Source organism: Sorex fumeus, unplaced genomic scaffold, assembly GCF_029834395.1.
Source record: "Sorex fumeus unplaced genomic scaffold, SorFum_2.1 ptg000033l, whole genome shotgun sequence".
Lineage (NCBI taxonomy): Eukaryota > Metazoa > Chordata > Mammalia > Eulipotyphla > Soricidae > Sorex > Sorex fumeus.
Window position 1 is genome coordinate 3863569 of NW_026606090.1, and position 15168 is coordinate 3878736.

The window sequence follows — 15168 nt, forward strand, 5'->3', positions numbered from 1 at the left end:
ATGCCAAATTCAATCAGCTAATCAGTGGCTGAATAAATAGCAGTACTCCTACATTAAAAAAAAAGCACTTCTGTAATCTAGTACCACATTTTATAGATGAGGAAAGGCTCAGAAAAACTGTTTAAAACTATACAGTAAGTGGTAGCTAGAATCTAAAATGCTATTATTGTTTTAATGGGTAAATTTCTAAACAATACTAAGATCATTTCTTTGTTTAATGTGAACTAAAATTAAGACATATTAGTAAATATAATAAGACCCTTATCTGTTCTCAGGTTGACACCAAGGTCAAAATCAAGACTAATTCTTTTTTCATTTTATTTTATTTATTTTTTATTTTTTATTAGTGAACCACCATGGGGTACAATTGTAGACTTACATATTTTTGTGTTTGAATTTCAGTTATGCAATGATCAAGTACCCATCCCTCCACCAGTGCTCATTCTCCACCACCAATGATCCCAGTAGCCCTCCCATCCCCACTTGCCCCCCCACCCTGCCCCATCTCTATGGCAGGGCATTCCCTTTTGTTCTCCCTTTCCTTTAGGGCGTTGTGGTTTGCAATATAGGTATTGAGTGACCATCGTGTTCGGACTATAGTCTACTTTCAATGCACGTCTCGCATCCCGAGCGAGTACTCCAAACACCCTTTACTTGATGTTCCCTTCTCTATCTGAGCTGCGTTTTCCCCCAGCATGCGTTGCCGGTTTCCAAGTCGTGGAGCAGACTTCCTGGTACTTATCTCAACTATTCTTGGGTGTTCATCTCCCATTCTGTTACTTTCTATTCCCCAGATGAGTGCAAACAAGACTAATTCTTATATCCAATTCTCACTGTTATTCTTTCCTGAGATAACAAAGCTCAGAAAAAGATAGAGTACTATAACTTTTAAGCAAACCTCTGCATAGACACAGATTAAACATTATTATAAGTAATATTTATAATAAAATAAATATAATCAAATATTAAAAAACAGATTATAAATAAGCATCCTAGAGACTGGTGAGTAAGCAGGCTGCTACATTACAAACTGAAAATGGGTGAAGGAAAAGGAAGGCGGCAATTCCAAGTTGTTCTCCCTGAGACCAGTATGCCAATCACTTAACAATGGGAAAGTAACTACACAGGCAAGACTCCCAGGAGAGTTTTTTATTGTTATCACTATGAAATACTTGACTTCTAGAAATTCCCATGGAATATGTGCCAGTTTCACTTTTAGGCATCTTTAGGGCTCCTTGGATCCAGTACCAAGCACATACTAATCCTAGGACTATTAGTACTTTTAGTTACATGTATACCTGGAAAGTTTCTCCCACGTTTTAGTCAAGAAAACTGGAACTTCCATAGACATTTACTTTAAGAAATTAGAAAACAACACGTGTCAGTTAATGCTTACTCTACCTGAGTATACAGATGGACATGAGTATCCTGATTCCAGTCTGCTCCATGAACTGGAGTTACATCTCTCAGAGAGTACTTCAGATGACCTCACCTAATAACATACCACCAAATATGGCATGATCAAAGAAACTCCATAAATGCTCAAAGCTTCTAACAGCAGATTGTGTTTTATAGTACTTTATTCAGGAAATGTCCATAATATCCAGTTCCAACTTTCACAAAATTACACAACTTCTAAAAAATTCCTAAAATAAAGTGATGTATTTAACATATTTCAAGCACAAAGATTATGACAGAGAAACTCCTTCTCTGTATTCCACATAAAGCATTCATCAGCCACACTACTGATTAGTCATATAGTAAAGGAAGGCAAAAGACTCAAAATGTTCAAAATTTTCTGAGCGTGCATTGGTACCCTTGTTGTCACAGAAGAATTTTGCCTTTATTATGTTCAATCACCTAACTTCTGAAACCATGACTTTGAAATATTAAAATAAATTTACTTATGATTTATTATGAGAGGATGTTTTACTTATGGATCTATGTACCTAGATTCATGTATAAAAATCTCAGATCAAAAGGAGTTTGTGAGTGGAACAAGTTTAAGATGGCATGGTCCCCATGTGGCCCCATGAAAGTCTTTCGATTCGGCTATGAAATTGATTAAAATTTCCTGCGATCTATGCCACCATGGGTCCACCTGGGGACCACATCGGGACCACACAAAGATTTTCAAAATCATTAAGTTCGACAATCTCATGTTCTTACCTCTGATTAGTGCAAGTAAAGACTTTTCTGTTTCCATCAGTAAAAATTTTTCAAGTTTTAAAACTTAGGAGCCTAAATAGAAAAGCTGAATATATATTACAGAAGGTAGGGTGCTTATCTTGTATACAGCCAACCTGGGTTTGATTCTTTGCTCCCCAGCACCCCACATAGTCCCCTGAGCCCCACTCATAGTGATGGTCCCTGAGCACAGAGCCAGGAGTAAGTCCTGAGATACATGGGGGTGGGGAGAGTTGATTATAATGACAAGACTTTGAAGTATTTTACTCAGTGATATAAGGAGTAATTTTTTTAAACAAAATTTTCTCTGGCAGCTTCCATAGCAAGAACCTGAGAATCGCGAAACCCAAAGCAGGAAGCAGCTAAAGATCAAAACGGTTATCTGAGAGACAAATAGTGACCAGGAAGGAGCAAGGGCAAAGAGGTGGAAGAAGGAACCAGCTATCACCAAAACATGGGCATTACTCCCATTTCACATGTCCCTCATATACTGTAAGATTCTCCAAGATGGTTCTACTGCTAGAAACCTAAGCTTCAAAAATAGCCTATTAATCCTTTTTGTTAAGAAAACATAAGAAATCTTCTAAGAAGATTATCAAAGAAAACATTTCCTTCAGAAGTCAAAATTATGAAAGCTTTTCATCTCTACTTAATTTCCTAAGTTATTTGTTCTCGACATGGACATTTCAAAGAAAGTGACTCAATGCTAATTAACTCAAGTAAAAATGCACTAAAAATCAATGGTTTATGGAACCTCAGATGTTTTCTGTTCCCTCTTTCCCTCTTAACTGGCTGTTCAAACTACAATGCACCCAAAAGTGTGGTATACAGGAGCTCAGAACAACAATCTGGAACCAAATTCCGTAGGAATGCCTCCCAGATCTGTCCTTAACTACCCTATGAACTAGCCAGTCACTTCTATAATGAAGCTACTTCACAAGGATGACCTCATAGGGTTCTTTTATCACATTGAAAAGGAGATCGTTTGAGTTTCTTAAATAAAAACATCTCCAAAAGTACTGCTAAAGGCAATAAGATGTTTGGGGGACATAACACACAGTGACTGTAATAATGGATTTCTTAGGGAAAAATGTATTCTAAAAAGGCTATATTTAAGTCAGGTAATTTTTTGGTCAACTAAATGAAAGAAGAAGGGTGAAAGGAAGGACTACTGCAAAGAGAAAAATCATAGTCTGTTCAGGAAAATTCATTCACTTCATTATCATTGTTTTCAAATAAATGTGAAAAAGTCATGGGAATAAGAACTATCAAAACTGATGACCAGTCAACAGGAAAACGATTACTGATTTCATAATAAAGAGATGCTCTTTCATGTATGATACTTCAGATGTTATCTCTCTTACATCTTCAATATGTTTATCTTAACACACCATATTTATATGTTAGTTAAGAAAAATTACAACCAGACCTTCACAATACCAAACTTGATCTACTATCTCCAATGACTCGCCACATGCCAAGGATTTCACATAAACTTTGAAGAAGACACAGTTTGTTGAGAATCTGGCCATCTCTGATTTTTAATATCAACAAAAGTAAGGTTGATAATTCAGAAAAATAAAGTGCCAACATTAATTTAATACTACAAATATGTTTTCACTGAAGTGGTCAAATAATGAAATATCCCTCAAAAAGCAAATGTGATTTTATTTCTCAAAGCTTTTAACTTCACAAACTTGTTTACTCTTTCAGATTGTTTAATGAAGCTAATGGAGGAATTCTTAGTTTCCCTTTACACAACTCTCATGGTATTTTGTTTCAGTGTGAATCTGTGAGGACAGATACAGTCACTTTATCAAATCTATATTCTTTAGGGTGATTTATAAGTAAAGTGGTTGTCTTTCCCCTCCAGCCTCCCACTGCACTTGGGCCTAGAAGTACTTTTTCTGTAACCCTCTTTCTAAGTCCCATTAAAGAAAAAAGTTTGTTTTCAATGTTTTTAAGGATTGCATCTTAAGTATGGTAAGATTTCATTTCATAAAATGTCTGTCTTGAAGTCAAGGTAATTTCCAGCATTGCTCAGTGAGAACAGTTCTCAGTATCCAGGCTGAAGCAGAGAAGGTGACGCTCCTGCCAAAGGGAAAGAATTATATTTGACTTTTGCTATTAAATATATATATATATATAGCTTTTTGGGTCACATCCCGAGATGCACAGGGGTTACTCCTTGCTCTGCACTCAGGAATTACTCCTAGCGGTACTCAGGGGACCATATGGGATGCTGGGAATTGAAGTCTGGTCGGTCACGTGCAAGGCAAATGCCCAACCCACTGTGCTATTGCTCCAGCCCCTAAATATATTTTTAATTATTTTCAGAATCAGCTTTTTAATCTGAAAACAGAGTAATAAAACTTTGAAAACCCATCTTATATCAAATGAGATAGATAACCCATGTTTACACACTTGTATATAACATGTTTTTAGCTAAACATACAAATTAATTTATATTTTGACCACATTGACAGAGGAAGGTTAAATTAGTTTGGTAGTGAATCTGCCACCTAAAACTATTAGCATGAAAAATATGCAAGTATTATTCAGTTAGGTCCAACGTATATATCACAACAATGTTATAAACTGACTTTTGATCTTAATGTCTCTTAAAGAACAAAAACTGTTGGGTTCAAGGATCTGATTTAAGTTAGTTAATATGTGTTGCATATGCAAGGTAATAGGTTTGAACTGTAGCACTGCATGTCCACACCATTCACTCAAGCACTGCTCATTATTATCCTGGTGGCCTCTGGGCACTACGAGGGTTGATCTTAACTAAGATTATTTTAAAAAATCTATTCCAATTACCTTAGTTTAATTCTCAGTAACAGAACTTCTAACCCAATACTTCTAGACTCTGATAGTGACACACCAGATTCTTCCCTAAAATAATGGGAAGTATATATGCCTTACAGCAAAATACATCCCAGGCTAGCAAGGGCATTGATTTAATTCTAACAAAAAGAAGGAAAGAAAATGGAGTAGCTTAAATTTATAAAGCCCAAAGACACATTTACCCTCATTCAACATAGAAACAATAGCATCAGCATGCCCATCAGTGGAATCAAGTGTGCTGGTCATGTTTTTTTAAGACTAACATATATCAAATACATGCTATTGACAATATAATCCTATTTCAATAAATACAACTGATTTTTTTGAGCAATAACAATTCACTCAGTAATTTGCTCAGGGTAAAAAGGTCATTTTTCCAATACCTGCTTTCAACTATTATAACTATCAAGTTAAATCTTTTAACAAATCTCGTCAATGGCCACCATCCAGATCACACAGCTTTTTCTACAAGAAGGTAGCAACATGACGCCTGCCATAGCCATGCCACCGGACCCCGCACCAGGTTGCTTCACCCAGGGTGACCAGTGATGGGCAGGGGTGAGAGCCCTCCCTATCCCAAAAGACCCAGCCCCGGGAACTGAAAACCTCCAAACTCAATCACTGCCATGCTCAAGGCCACACCCCACACTCTCAGGCTGACCCTCACACACAAGTGAACGTATTCCTGGAACATGTGACTACATTTGCGGCCATACAACACATCATAAAACACTCCCTAGCCATTCTCCAAGAATACCACGCCACATTTGATGGAAAGCAATCATAGAGGAAAATATATTTATATATGCATATATGGACTGGAGCGATAGCACAGCGGTAGGGCGTTTGCCTTGCACGCAGCCAACATGGCCGACCCGAGTTCATTCCTCTGCCCCTCTCGGAGAGCATGGCAAGCTACTGAGAATATCTCGCCCACACAGCAGAGACTGGCAAGCTACCCGTGATGTATTCAATATGCCAAACACAGTAACAACAAAGTCTCCAATGGAGCCGTTACTGGGCCCGCTCGAGCAAATCGATGAACAATGGGAGGACAGTGATATAGTGATATGCATATATACATAGTTTCAGAAATATATATATATGAAAGTTCACATCACTCAACTTGTAATAACATGTTAGTGATATCCTAAAAAATGTCTTAATGGCCCCTGCCAAAATAGAACAATCTTCACACTGTTTCCTCTATGGATACTTTTTGTAGCATTTTCAGTGTTTTTTCATAACAAACAATACAAAATATATTATTTTGGTTGTGCTTTGGGACAGGGATTGGGGCTTGGGATGGAAACATCCCAAATACAGTGGTGGGAAGGTGTAACGATGGGATTGGTGTTTGAATATTAAATGTAATCAAATATTGTGAACTACCTTATAAAATAAAATATTTAAAAAACAATCTTCTTTTAACAATAATTTGGTCAACTCGTATGCATTTCTGGTAGATTTTGACTACTGAAACCTTCTAGTTCTATTATGTTTCAATCTAAGATTTAATTCCCCGTTTACTCCCTAAAACCAAGGGCCAGCTCAGGTCTTCCAGTTGTGGCCAGGGAAGGGGGATGTTGCCTGATCTTTACCCACCTCCCTTTAGCACCAGCTAGGTTGAGGCAGGAAAGAAAATGGGAGCAGGAAGGGTAGAGTATATATATTTGTGTATACTGAATGAAGTCATTTCTCTCTTAGTCAGCTTTCCTCTAAGTCAGCTATGGTCTGGTGAATATTATCCCTGTCCTCCCTGCAGGTGGGTCCAAATACTAGGGCACTTGTTTGGAACCTTGGAGGGCTTTCCCAAAGCATCATACCCTGCCCAACAGTGCAGGATCCCTTCCGATGCCCACAGTAGCTTTTCAAGATGTTGGTTTGTTCCATCCAGTGTATGTCTGGGGTCAGTCTTTTTGGTTAGGTTACTGGCAAGATAACTCAAGTCCAGTCACTGTCAGCAACAGCCGTTTGTCCACGGGAACTGTAAGGGTCTCCACTTTACCCAGTGTGCTAGCTCCTATTCATTTGCTCTCTCCCTCTCACACTCTCCCTACCTCCTTGTGCCTTCTTCAGTTTTTACTGCTTCACACTTTTCACACTATTTCACACTCTTTCTACAAGTTCTATACTGTTCACACAAGAACTAGGTGAACCTGCAATGGCATTGGCCAAAAAACAGACACTAACTAGAGGAAAGTTGTGACAAGTCTTTGCATTCCTAAACACTGAAATGTATAAAGAATAAGTGGTCTGCTTTAGTAGGAAGCCTACCACCGAAAAGGGAGGGGAGAGGAGCTCCCAGGAGAGGGGGCAGAGAACACTGGGACAATGGTGGATGAAAGCAGACTAGTGAAGGGTGTAGTACATGTGTTATGTTCTATGTTGCATGTGTTATGCAGGAAAACCTACATTAACAGAATTGTAAATCACAATGTCTAAAATAAATTTTTAATTTTAAATAGTCTGAACATTTCTTTGTTCATTACTTTTAAATATAGTTATATCTGAATTGTTCATATTGGGCACAATTTATTTGCAAGACAAAACTTCTCTTCATTTTAGATGAAGATTTTCCAAAGTGATTTGCCAAGAGCATGTGCATAGCATAGCCATGTACAAATTCCCAAAACAGAACTGTGTAAAGTAAAAGTGCTGATGTACTTTTTACAAGGAATCTACACACAATGGGCTTTATGTTATAATTACCTCTAGATAAATTTGTTTCTCATGGATATTCTCTTGAAAATAAAATTTGCAGAGTACTGCTCCATGACCTTCTTAGAAATGTTTGCTTCCCATTTTATATAATATATTCAGAACATAAATTAAAAGATAAAACACTTTAAACCAAGTTGTTACTAATTATAATGGCCTTTAAAAATTCAAATTATTCTTGAAAACAAAAAAAAATATAACATTGATTGTCAATGCCAATGAAGTTTGATTATGAGTATTTCTGTCAGTGATCTTTAAAACTGGAGTTTACCTACAATTCAGTCAGCCAGCCAAATGCTAAGCTAAAAATATCTGTACATCTCTCAGAAGTGACCAGCATGTCCCTAGAAGGACATTTATTGGGAAGTATAAAGTTATTCCATTTCTTACCATTTTAAATATTACATTAATTTTATTTTGACATTTCAGCTTGCTAAATTTCCATTTGATATAGTATTGATGAAAATCTAAATACTTAATATTTTACAAGCCAAAATGTGTTACTATAAGACAGTTTTGTAACATTTCTAGTGATTCAGGCACAGTCAGAATTTTTCTTTTCTTTGGAAGTGTATTTTTTTCCTTTGTTTCTCAAATCAATTCTTGGCAAGAAAATATTCCCTATCCAAACTGTCCTCCATGTCCTACTAGCTGCAAGTCATTTGGTGCTAATAAACTGTTGCTGTCTTTTGAAGAGAAGGAAAGTCTATAAAGTCAATGCTCTAGCAACACTCACTTCACCTTGAATTCAAATACACAAATAGTAGAATTGAGATAATATTTTAAATGTCAAAAAAAACAAGCCACCCAATCCCCCATGAGGCCATGGCCAGATGACGCAGAAAGTAAGAGGAGCAGGAGCCATAACACCTGGGTAGGGGGGCTTGCCTTTCACGAGATTGCCCTGAGCTCCACTCTGATACAACATATGGCCCCCAGAGCCCCCTCAGTGTAAGGAGCAAGCCCTGAGCAGAGTGTGGCCCCTAAATAAAAAAAGACAGAAATGAAACATAGTAAACAGTACTTTGTTCTGGGGCTTTTCTGGAACAAATAATTATATTAAAAGAAATTAAGTATAATAAATTTAAATAGAAATTTGAAAAACTAGCGCAGTATAGGTGGCAGTGCCCTAGTGATTTAAAAATCATAACTTCTTTAGAAGGCTCTCCACTCACCTCTAATAAACACACACACACGCACACGCACGCACGCACACATAGTAGACTATAAAGACTAAGAGTCCCCATCCTCATTTCTCTCTCCCCCTTCCTCTTCTCTCTCTTACACACATACACACACACACACACACACACACACACACACACACACACACACACATGAATCCAGATGCTCCCATAGTGATATTTCTTAAATTAAAGCAAATATGCAATATTTTTAAACAAACAACAATGTATGCCTGGGTTTTTTAATAAGAAAGATTTGGGGAGAGGATGATTGAATTTCTGGCTCTCACACAAACAGTCTCTCTAAATTTTGGCAATAGGGATACCATAAGCAGAGATATACCACTGAATCATCCTTTACCAACAATTGCTTTAGTAAGAATCACCAACATTGTTCACTTTGAAGTAAGCATAAGAACTCAGGAGAAAACCACCACCCACTGTCATCTTGTGATTTGACTACAAATGGGACACCAGGGATTAACAGCTTCTAACCACTTCTGTCTCCATATATTAGCTGGCAGTCAAGTGATTCCTAAATTGCATACTAGTAGGATTATAAAAACTAGAAACTTAGAGCCCCACTTTCAGAGAATTCAGTTTCCTCCTTTTCTCTTCTTGCATCCCACTCAAAATATGTCTTTCCTCTTTGTCCTCAAGTACATAGAAACCTCACACACATGAGTGAGTAAGGGTGGGATACCTGTCTCCAGCCCCACTGCAAGTAAGATCAGAACTGGAATCTCAGTAAACCAGAATAAACTAACTGGTATTCTAGGTCCAGGATAAATCTGCTTCATGAATTCTACATATACCAAATTAGGCATTAATAGTCTATCTGACACTGGTTGCCTCTCACTTCTGAAGAAACACTATGAAACCACCTTTCTGCATCCCTATCCATTCTTCCCAATTTGAAATCCATGACTCAGGAAATCACCTAACCTCTAAGGGCTCTTTTCTTATCTAAAATTAGGACTGAGCTAACAATCGCTGAGAAACTTTCCAGTGCTAAAAACTGTGCTTTTCATCCCTCTCCATTTTATGTTTCACTTTAGTGTCTGAAATTTTCACTAGGTGGCAGGATTCTACCATCATATTATGAAAGGACTTTCTGATGTCTTTCTGGGAGCAGAAAATTTCAAAGAAACTTCTTTCTTCACAATGTATATTTAAAGAGAAACGTCGAAGGGAAAGAAAAAACTACAGAAGTCAGTGATCTCTGTATTTCATAAAGATAGGCATATATTTTAATGGAAGTATGAAATTAATCAAACATGATCTTTTAGTTAATATCACAATCTAGTATAAAAGGTCTACTTATTTTCGTGCACTTTAAAATTTATTTTAGCTTAACCTCAAATAGATCATATCATATCCCTCAAGCAAATTTGGTAAGCATATGAGCTGAGAAACAAGCAACTTAATGGCTATAAAAACATTGAAAATGATTATCAGATGTTTTCATAGTTACCTCTAAGTTACTTAGAACATGTTTTTAGTTATCTATAAACTTTCTTTTGAGCTAGTAAGCTGGTGAATCCAGAGTATTTGCCCTTTATTTACCCTTTCGAACAGACTTGGAGACATCACAATACTTCTGAAAGTACTGCCCTAAATTGACCTTTGCGTGAAAGCTGCCTAAGTGTCACTAGGACACTTTGTCCCTCACCCCCAAAGAGCCGAGCCGATTGGTTGGGCTAGAAGAGCACTTCTCCAAGGCACAGGAGCTCAGCTGCATATTCCAGTATGGCCTAGAAGAAACTCCCCCACGTGTACTGGCGGGTTTCAGAAAGGCTGGTTTAAGTAGACTTTTTTTTTGGTTTTTTTTTTTTTTTTGCTGGATAAACTGCCTCTCCCCCCGCCCCTCCTCCTGCTGTCCCCACGGTCCATCAACTGTGGGTTAATTACACATAAACTCTATCTGTTACTTTGAGACATTCCTTGAAAAAAGGAAAAGTGCACATCCTAGAAAACTTCAGCCTCAGCACCCAACGGCAACGGATGTTGCTGGAAGCTCTCAGCTAGAACTTCCACGGCCATCCACAGGTTGCTGCCAACACCACCTTCCCCGCACGGCGCCCGGAGAACACCTCTCCCCGGCGACCCTACCTTGGCCACTTGTAAGGGCTGCTTCTGCTCCTTGCCGCCTTGCAGCCTGAAGCCCCAGGGCGCCCCTCCGGTCATGGAAATGCAGATGAAGTCCCCGGTGCCCATCTTCCCGCTTTGGCCGGGGGAGCTTCGGGCGCTGGAAGGCGAACGGGGCTGTGTGCTCCGCTAGGGGCGCCTGCTGGAGGCAGCGCGGGTGGTGCAGGGCGGCGGGAGACGCTGCTAATGGCTCTTCCCCCAGCCAGCGCAAAGCCAGGCTCGCTCGCACCGAGGACACAGCCCACTCTTGCGTCACGCTCCTCTGCTCAGCCCACCTTTCAGGAACGCGCTTCACCACTGCGGAAGGTCCTCGTTTTGAGCACCCTAAGGGGTTTGGGGGGGGGAGCACAAGTGCCCTCGCACAAACGGGTTCAATCCCAGCACTTTAAAGAAAGAGTGGTTGAAAAACTTGCATTGAGTAAGTCTATAAATAGAAGAGGACACGTGAAGGTTTTAATCTCCGAGCCACGGGTGACATGCTAAAATATGAGTTCTGGCAACTCCAATACCAGCGGATTAAGAGTCTCTCAAATAAATGTTTGGAGAATTATCATGCTGATGAGTGAAAGCGACAAAAGGGGGTTAATTTTTTTTTTCCTGACCAGTTACTGCCTGCAGCCTGTAGAACTAATCCCGTAAGAGGAAGAAAGCAAAACATTTTTTTTAAGGAGGGGAGAACCTCTATTTCGAAAATGCTTTGCTGAAATTCACATTTATAGCAGTTACCTGCCACCTGAGACATGTGCATTTTTGCACATATATAGTGAGAGATAAAGGTAGAAGAGGAGAAGGAAAGGAATAATTTCCCACTGGCAACATCTTCCAGTTTCGAAATCTGTAAATGATTTTGGAAATAATTTTTATGTATTAAAATGTGGCTGGAGCGATAGCACAGCGGGTAGGGCGTTCGCCTTACAAGCGGCCAACATGGCCGACCCGAGTTCGATTCCTCCGCCCCTCTCGGAGAGCCCGGCAAGCTACCGAGAGTATTCGATATGCCAGACACAGTAACAACAAAGTCTCCAATGGAGACGTTACTGGGCCCGCTCGAGCAAATCGACGATCAACGGGAGGGCCTTTACCTTTATTAAAATGTAAATAAATGCCCATGGTGGTCTAAGTTGGAAACATTTGTATAAACTGTGTCTCTTGCATGGTCTGAAGTATTTTAAATTTAAATAAGTGTTTCATTTTGTTACTTCCTCAGCAGGAAAGAAACTTGTTAAACCTGAATCAGCCAACTGTCCACAACGTCATTTACAAATTTTTCCTTTTTTCTAGTCTTCCCTCAGGGTTCTGAGCCTGTGTGACTGTATCTGAATGTATTTGAATGTTTCAGGTATGAATACACTCAACCAGTGAGTGTTCAAATAACGCATATTGTTGGTGTGTTACAATATAAATGAATCAAAATCTAAAATACAATGCACACTTACACAGAAACAGATGTGTGCAATGATCTTATTTGTGCCTCTTCGCTGGAGTGAGGAGGGCAATGAAATAAGATACTGCACCCAGAGACCTGAGGAAAATCATGAGGACCTAACATTCACAAGCTCGGTTCTCCTCAGAAAGGCGAATCGATTTCATCATAATCTTCATTTAAAAATAAATCTTAGAAGTGACATCCTAAAACATGAACTCTAAGAACAAGAGAAAGGGTATTTGCACTTGCTCCTCCAATTCCAGTGTGCTCTCCCACCCCCACTAGTGCAGACATGGTTGTTTAAGTTCTCTTCGAACTACTTCTCCCTCCTTCAAGGAAACAACAAGCTCTTGGCTTTCCTTTCGCTTCTTTACCCACTCCTCTCTGGTGGCAGTCCTAGACTCATTGTTAAGTGTTCCATGATAAGGCTACGTCCTGATCCTCTTCCGCCATTTATTACATGCCCCTTCCATCAATAGGTTTTCACATTTACCCCCCCCCCCAAATTAAACTTCCCCTTCCCAATTCCAGACATCTTTCCTTACTGTCAGTCCTATATATACAATGGTCACCGTTATGGTCACTGTCCTCCCGTTGTTCATCGATTTTCTCTAGCGGGCCCAGTAACATCTCCATTGTGAGACTTTGTTGTTACTGTTTGGCATATCGAATATGTCACAGGGAGCTTGCCAGGCTTTGCCTTGCAGGCAAGATACTCTCGGTAGCTTGCCAGGCTCTCCGAGAGGGGCAGAGGAATCGAACTCGGGTCGGCCATGTTGACTGCATGCAAGGCAAATGCCCTACCTGCTGTGCTATCACTCCAGCCCCTACAGCAATAGGGCATTCACCTTACAAGTGGCCAACATGGCCGACCCGAGTTCGATTCCTCTGCCCCTCTCAGAGAGCCCGGCAAGCTACCAAGAATATCTTGCCGCACGGCAGAGCCTGGCAAGCTACTAGTGACGTATTCAATATGCCAAACACAGTAACAAGTCTCATGATGGAGATGTTACTGGGCCCGCTCGAGCAAATCGATGAACAACGGGAGGACCGACATCCCTATATAAACAAATGACTATTAAACCTGTCCCTATGTGACTGTCTCCTAGAAACATCAAATTCAATATATTCAAAATAAAGTTCACTGTTTCCCACTGCAAAGACTCCAGTCCCAACAAATTGCAACAGCTGCCCATCTCCAATCTTCTAGCTGTGTCAGAAAAAGAGCCCATCTTTTTTTTTTTTAATCTACTTTAAAACTCACATCCAGGACACTCCTATTATATTCACCAAGAAACTACATCTAAGTAGTTCTTTCAGAGAAAAAACACACTAAAATTCATTAAATTTATTAAAGTTTATTCTGTTTTGGTAACTTAACAGGTAGTTTTATTTACCTTAAGCACTCAGCTTTGGGATCCCAAGTGGTAGCATCAACAATTGAATTTGGGGGGCCAAAGAGATAGTATGGGGGTTAAGGCACTTGACCTGCATGTGACTGACCCCATTGTGATCCTCAGTGCCATATATGGTCCCACAGGAACTGCTAGGAGTGATCTTTGAGTGGAGGGTCAGGAGTAAGACCTCAACGCTGCTGGATCTTAAAAACCCAAAACCAAAAGTAAAAAAGAATTAGCCTTTCGACTGACTGAATTAAAAAATTTCTGTTCTCACCATCATTAACCTGCATTGCATCCCAGGCCTTATGTTCTGTCTTATGGTCGTAGCATGCAGCCAAATACTCATTACACCTACCGATCCAACATCAAACTGTATCACAGGTTGGCCCTTTCACTCCACTCCCAGGGTTCTACTTCTCTCTCCTCTGGGCTTCAACTATCTTTAAACTACACTCTGTTCCAGTCTTATTTCCACTCGGAATTTATTTTTCATATTATAGTCAAAGTGAAACTTACAAATGCAGTATCTATCTTGGTTCCCCCTTCCTTCCCCCCCCCCCCACACACACAACCCCTGCCCCCCTCCATCCAACTGTTAGTCTTCAGGTGCTCTCAAAATAGATGAAACTCCTTCACACACATATCACTTTCTGCCTCCCACTCCTCACTTCTTCTCCCACCTCATCTCTCACCTTAAATTTTATGATTCCGGCACACAGAACTGCTCTTGGTTTTTCTAACTTGCTGGGTTAGCCATCTGCTAAGGCGTTCTTCCAAACTTTGGAGTCCTTGCCCACACATAGTCACCTAATTCCTACTTATCCTTCCAGCCTCTGATTAGATATCACATTCTTCAGGAAGTCTTTCCAAACCTCCCACCACCACCCCTTCCACTAATGGCAAGGGTAAAAGCTCCTTCCAGGCACTGCTGACATTCTGCACTTTCCCTCTCACTAGATTATTAACTCTGTGTAGTGATGGGTCATTTATCATGTACTCAGTTTTGTATCCCCTGGTGTAGTACTGTTCCTGACTCATTGTTGGCTAATTGATGAGTAAAATGAAAGAGTAGATAAGATTTCTCAGAATACACGTTTTTAAAAGAGTCAAGAAGCTCTTTTTCTCTACTTCATTTGAATTAGGAAAATCTAAAATGATCAAAATTCTTGAATTACACCACTTCAATACTATGTGGAATAGGGAATGGCTGAGTCCTTAATATTTTGCCTGCCCCCTTTATTGGCAGTAGCTA

At 39.6% G+C, this 15168-nt stretch overlaps 1 protein-coding gene across 2 annotated transcripts in view; it reads right to left on the reverse strand.

Annotated features, from left to right (window-relative positions):
* SYNPO2 (synaptopodin 2) overlaps positions 1–11244 on the reverse strand; it is a 185871-nt gene extending 174627 nt beyond the window's left edge. Inside the window, exon 1 of one of the 2 annotated variants that reach the window (XM_056116935.1) lies at positions 11055–11244. In XM_056116935.1, the coding sequence (XP_055972910.1) occupies positions 11055–11159 (105 nt within the window). In that variant the 5' untranslated portion in view covers positions 11160–11244. The remainder of the gene's footprint in view (positions 1–11054) is intronic. The other variant, XM_056116934.1, reaches the window with a different exon arrangement.
* Positions 11245–15168: the final 3924 nt, after the last annotated feature.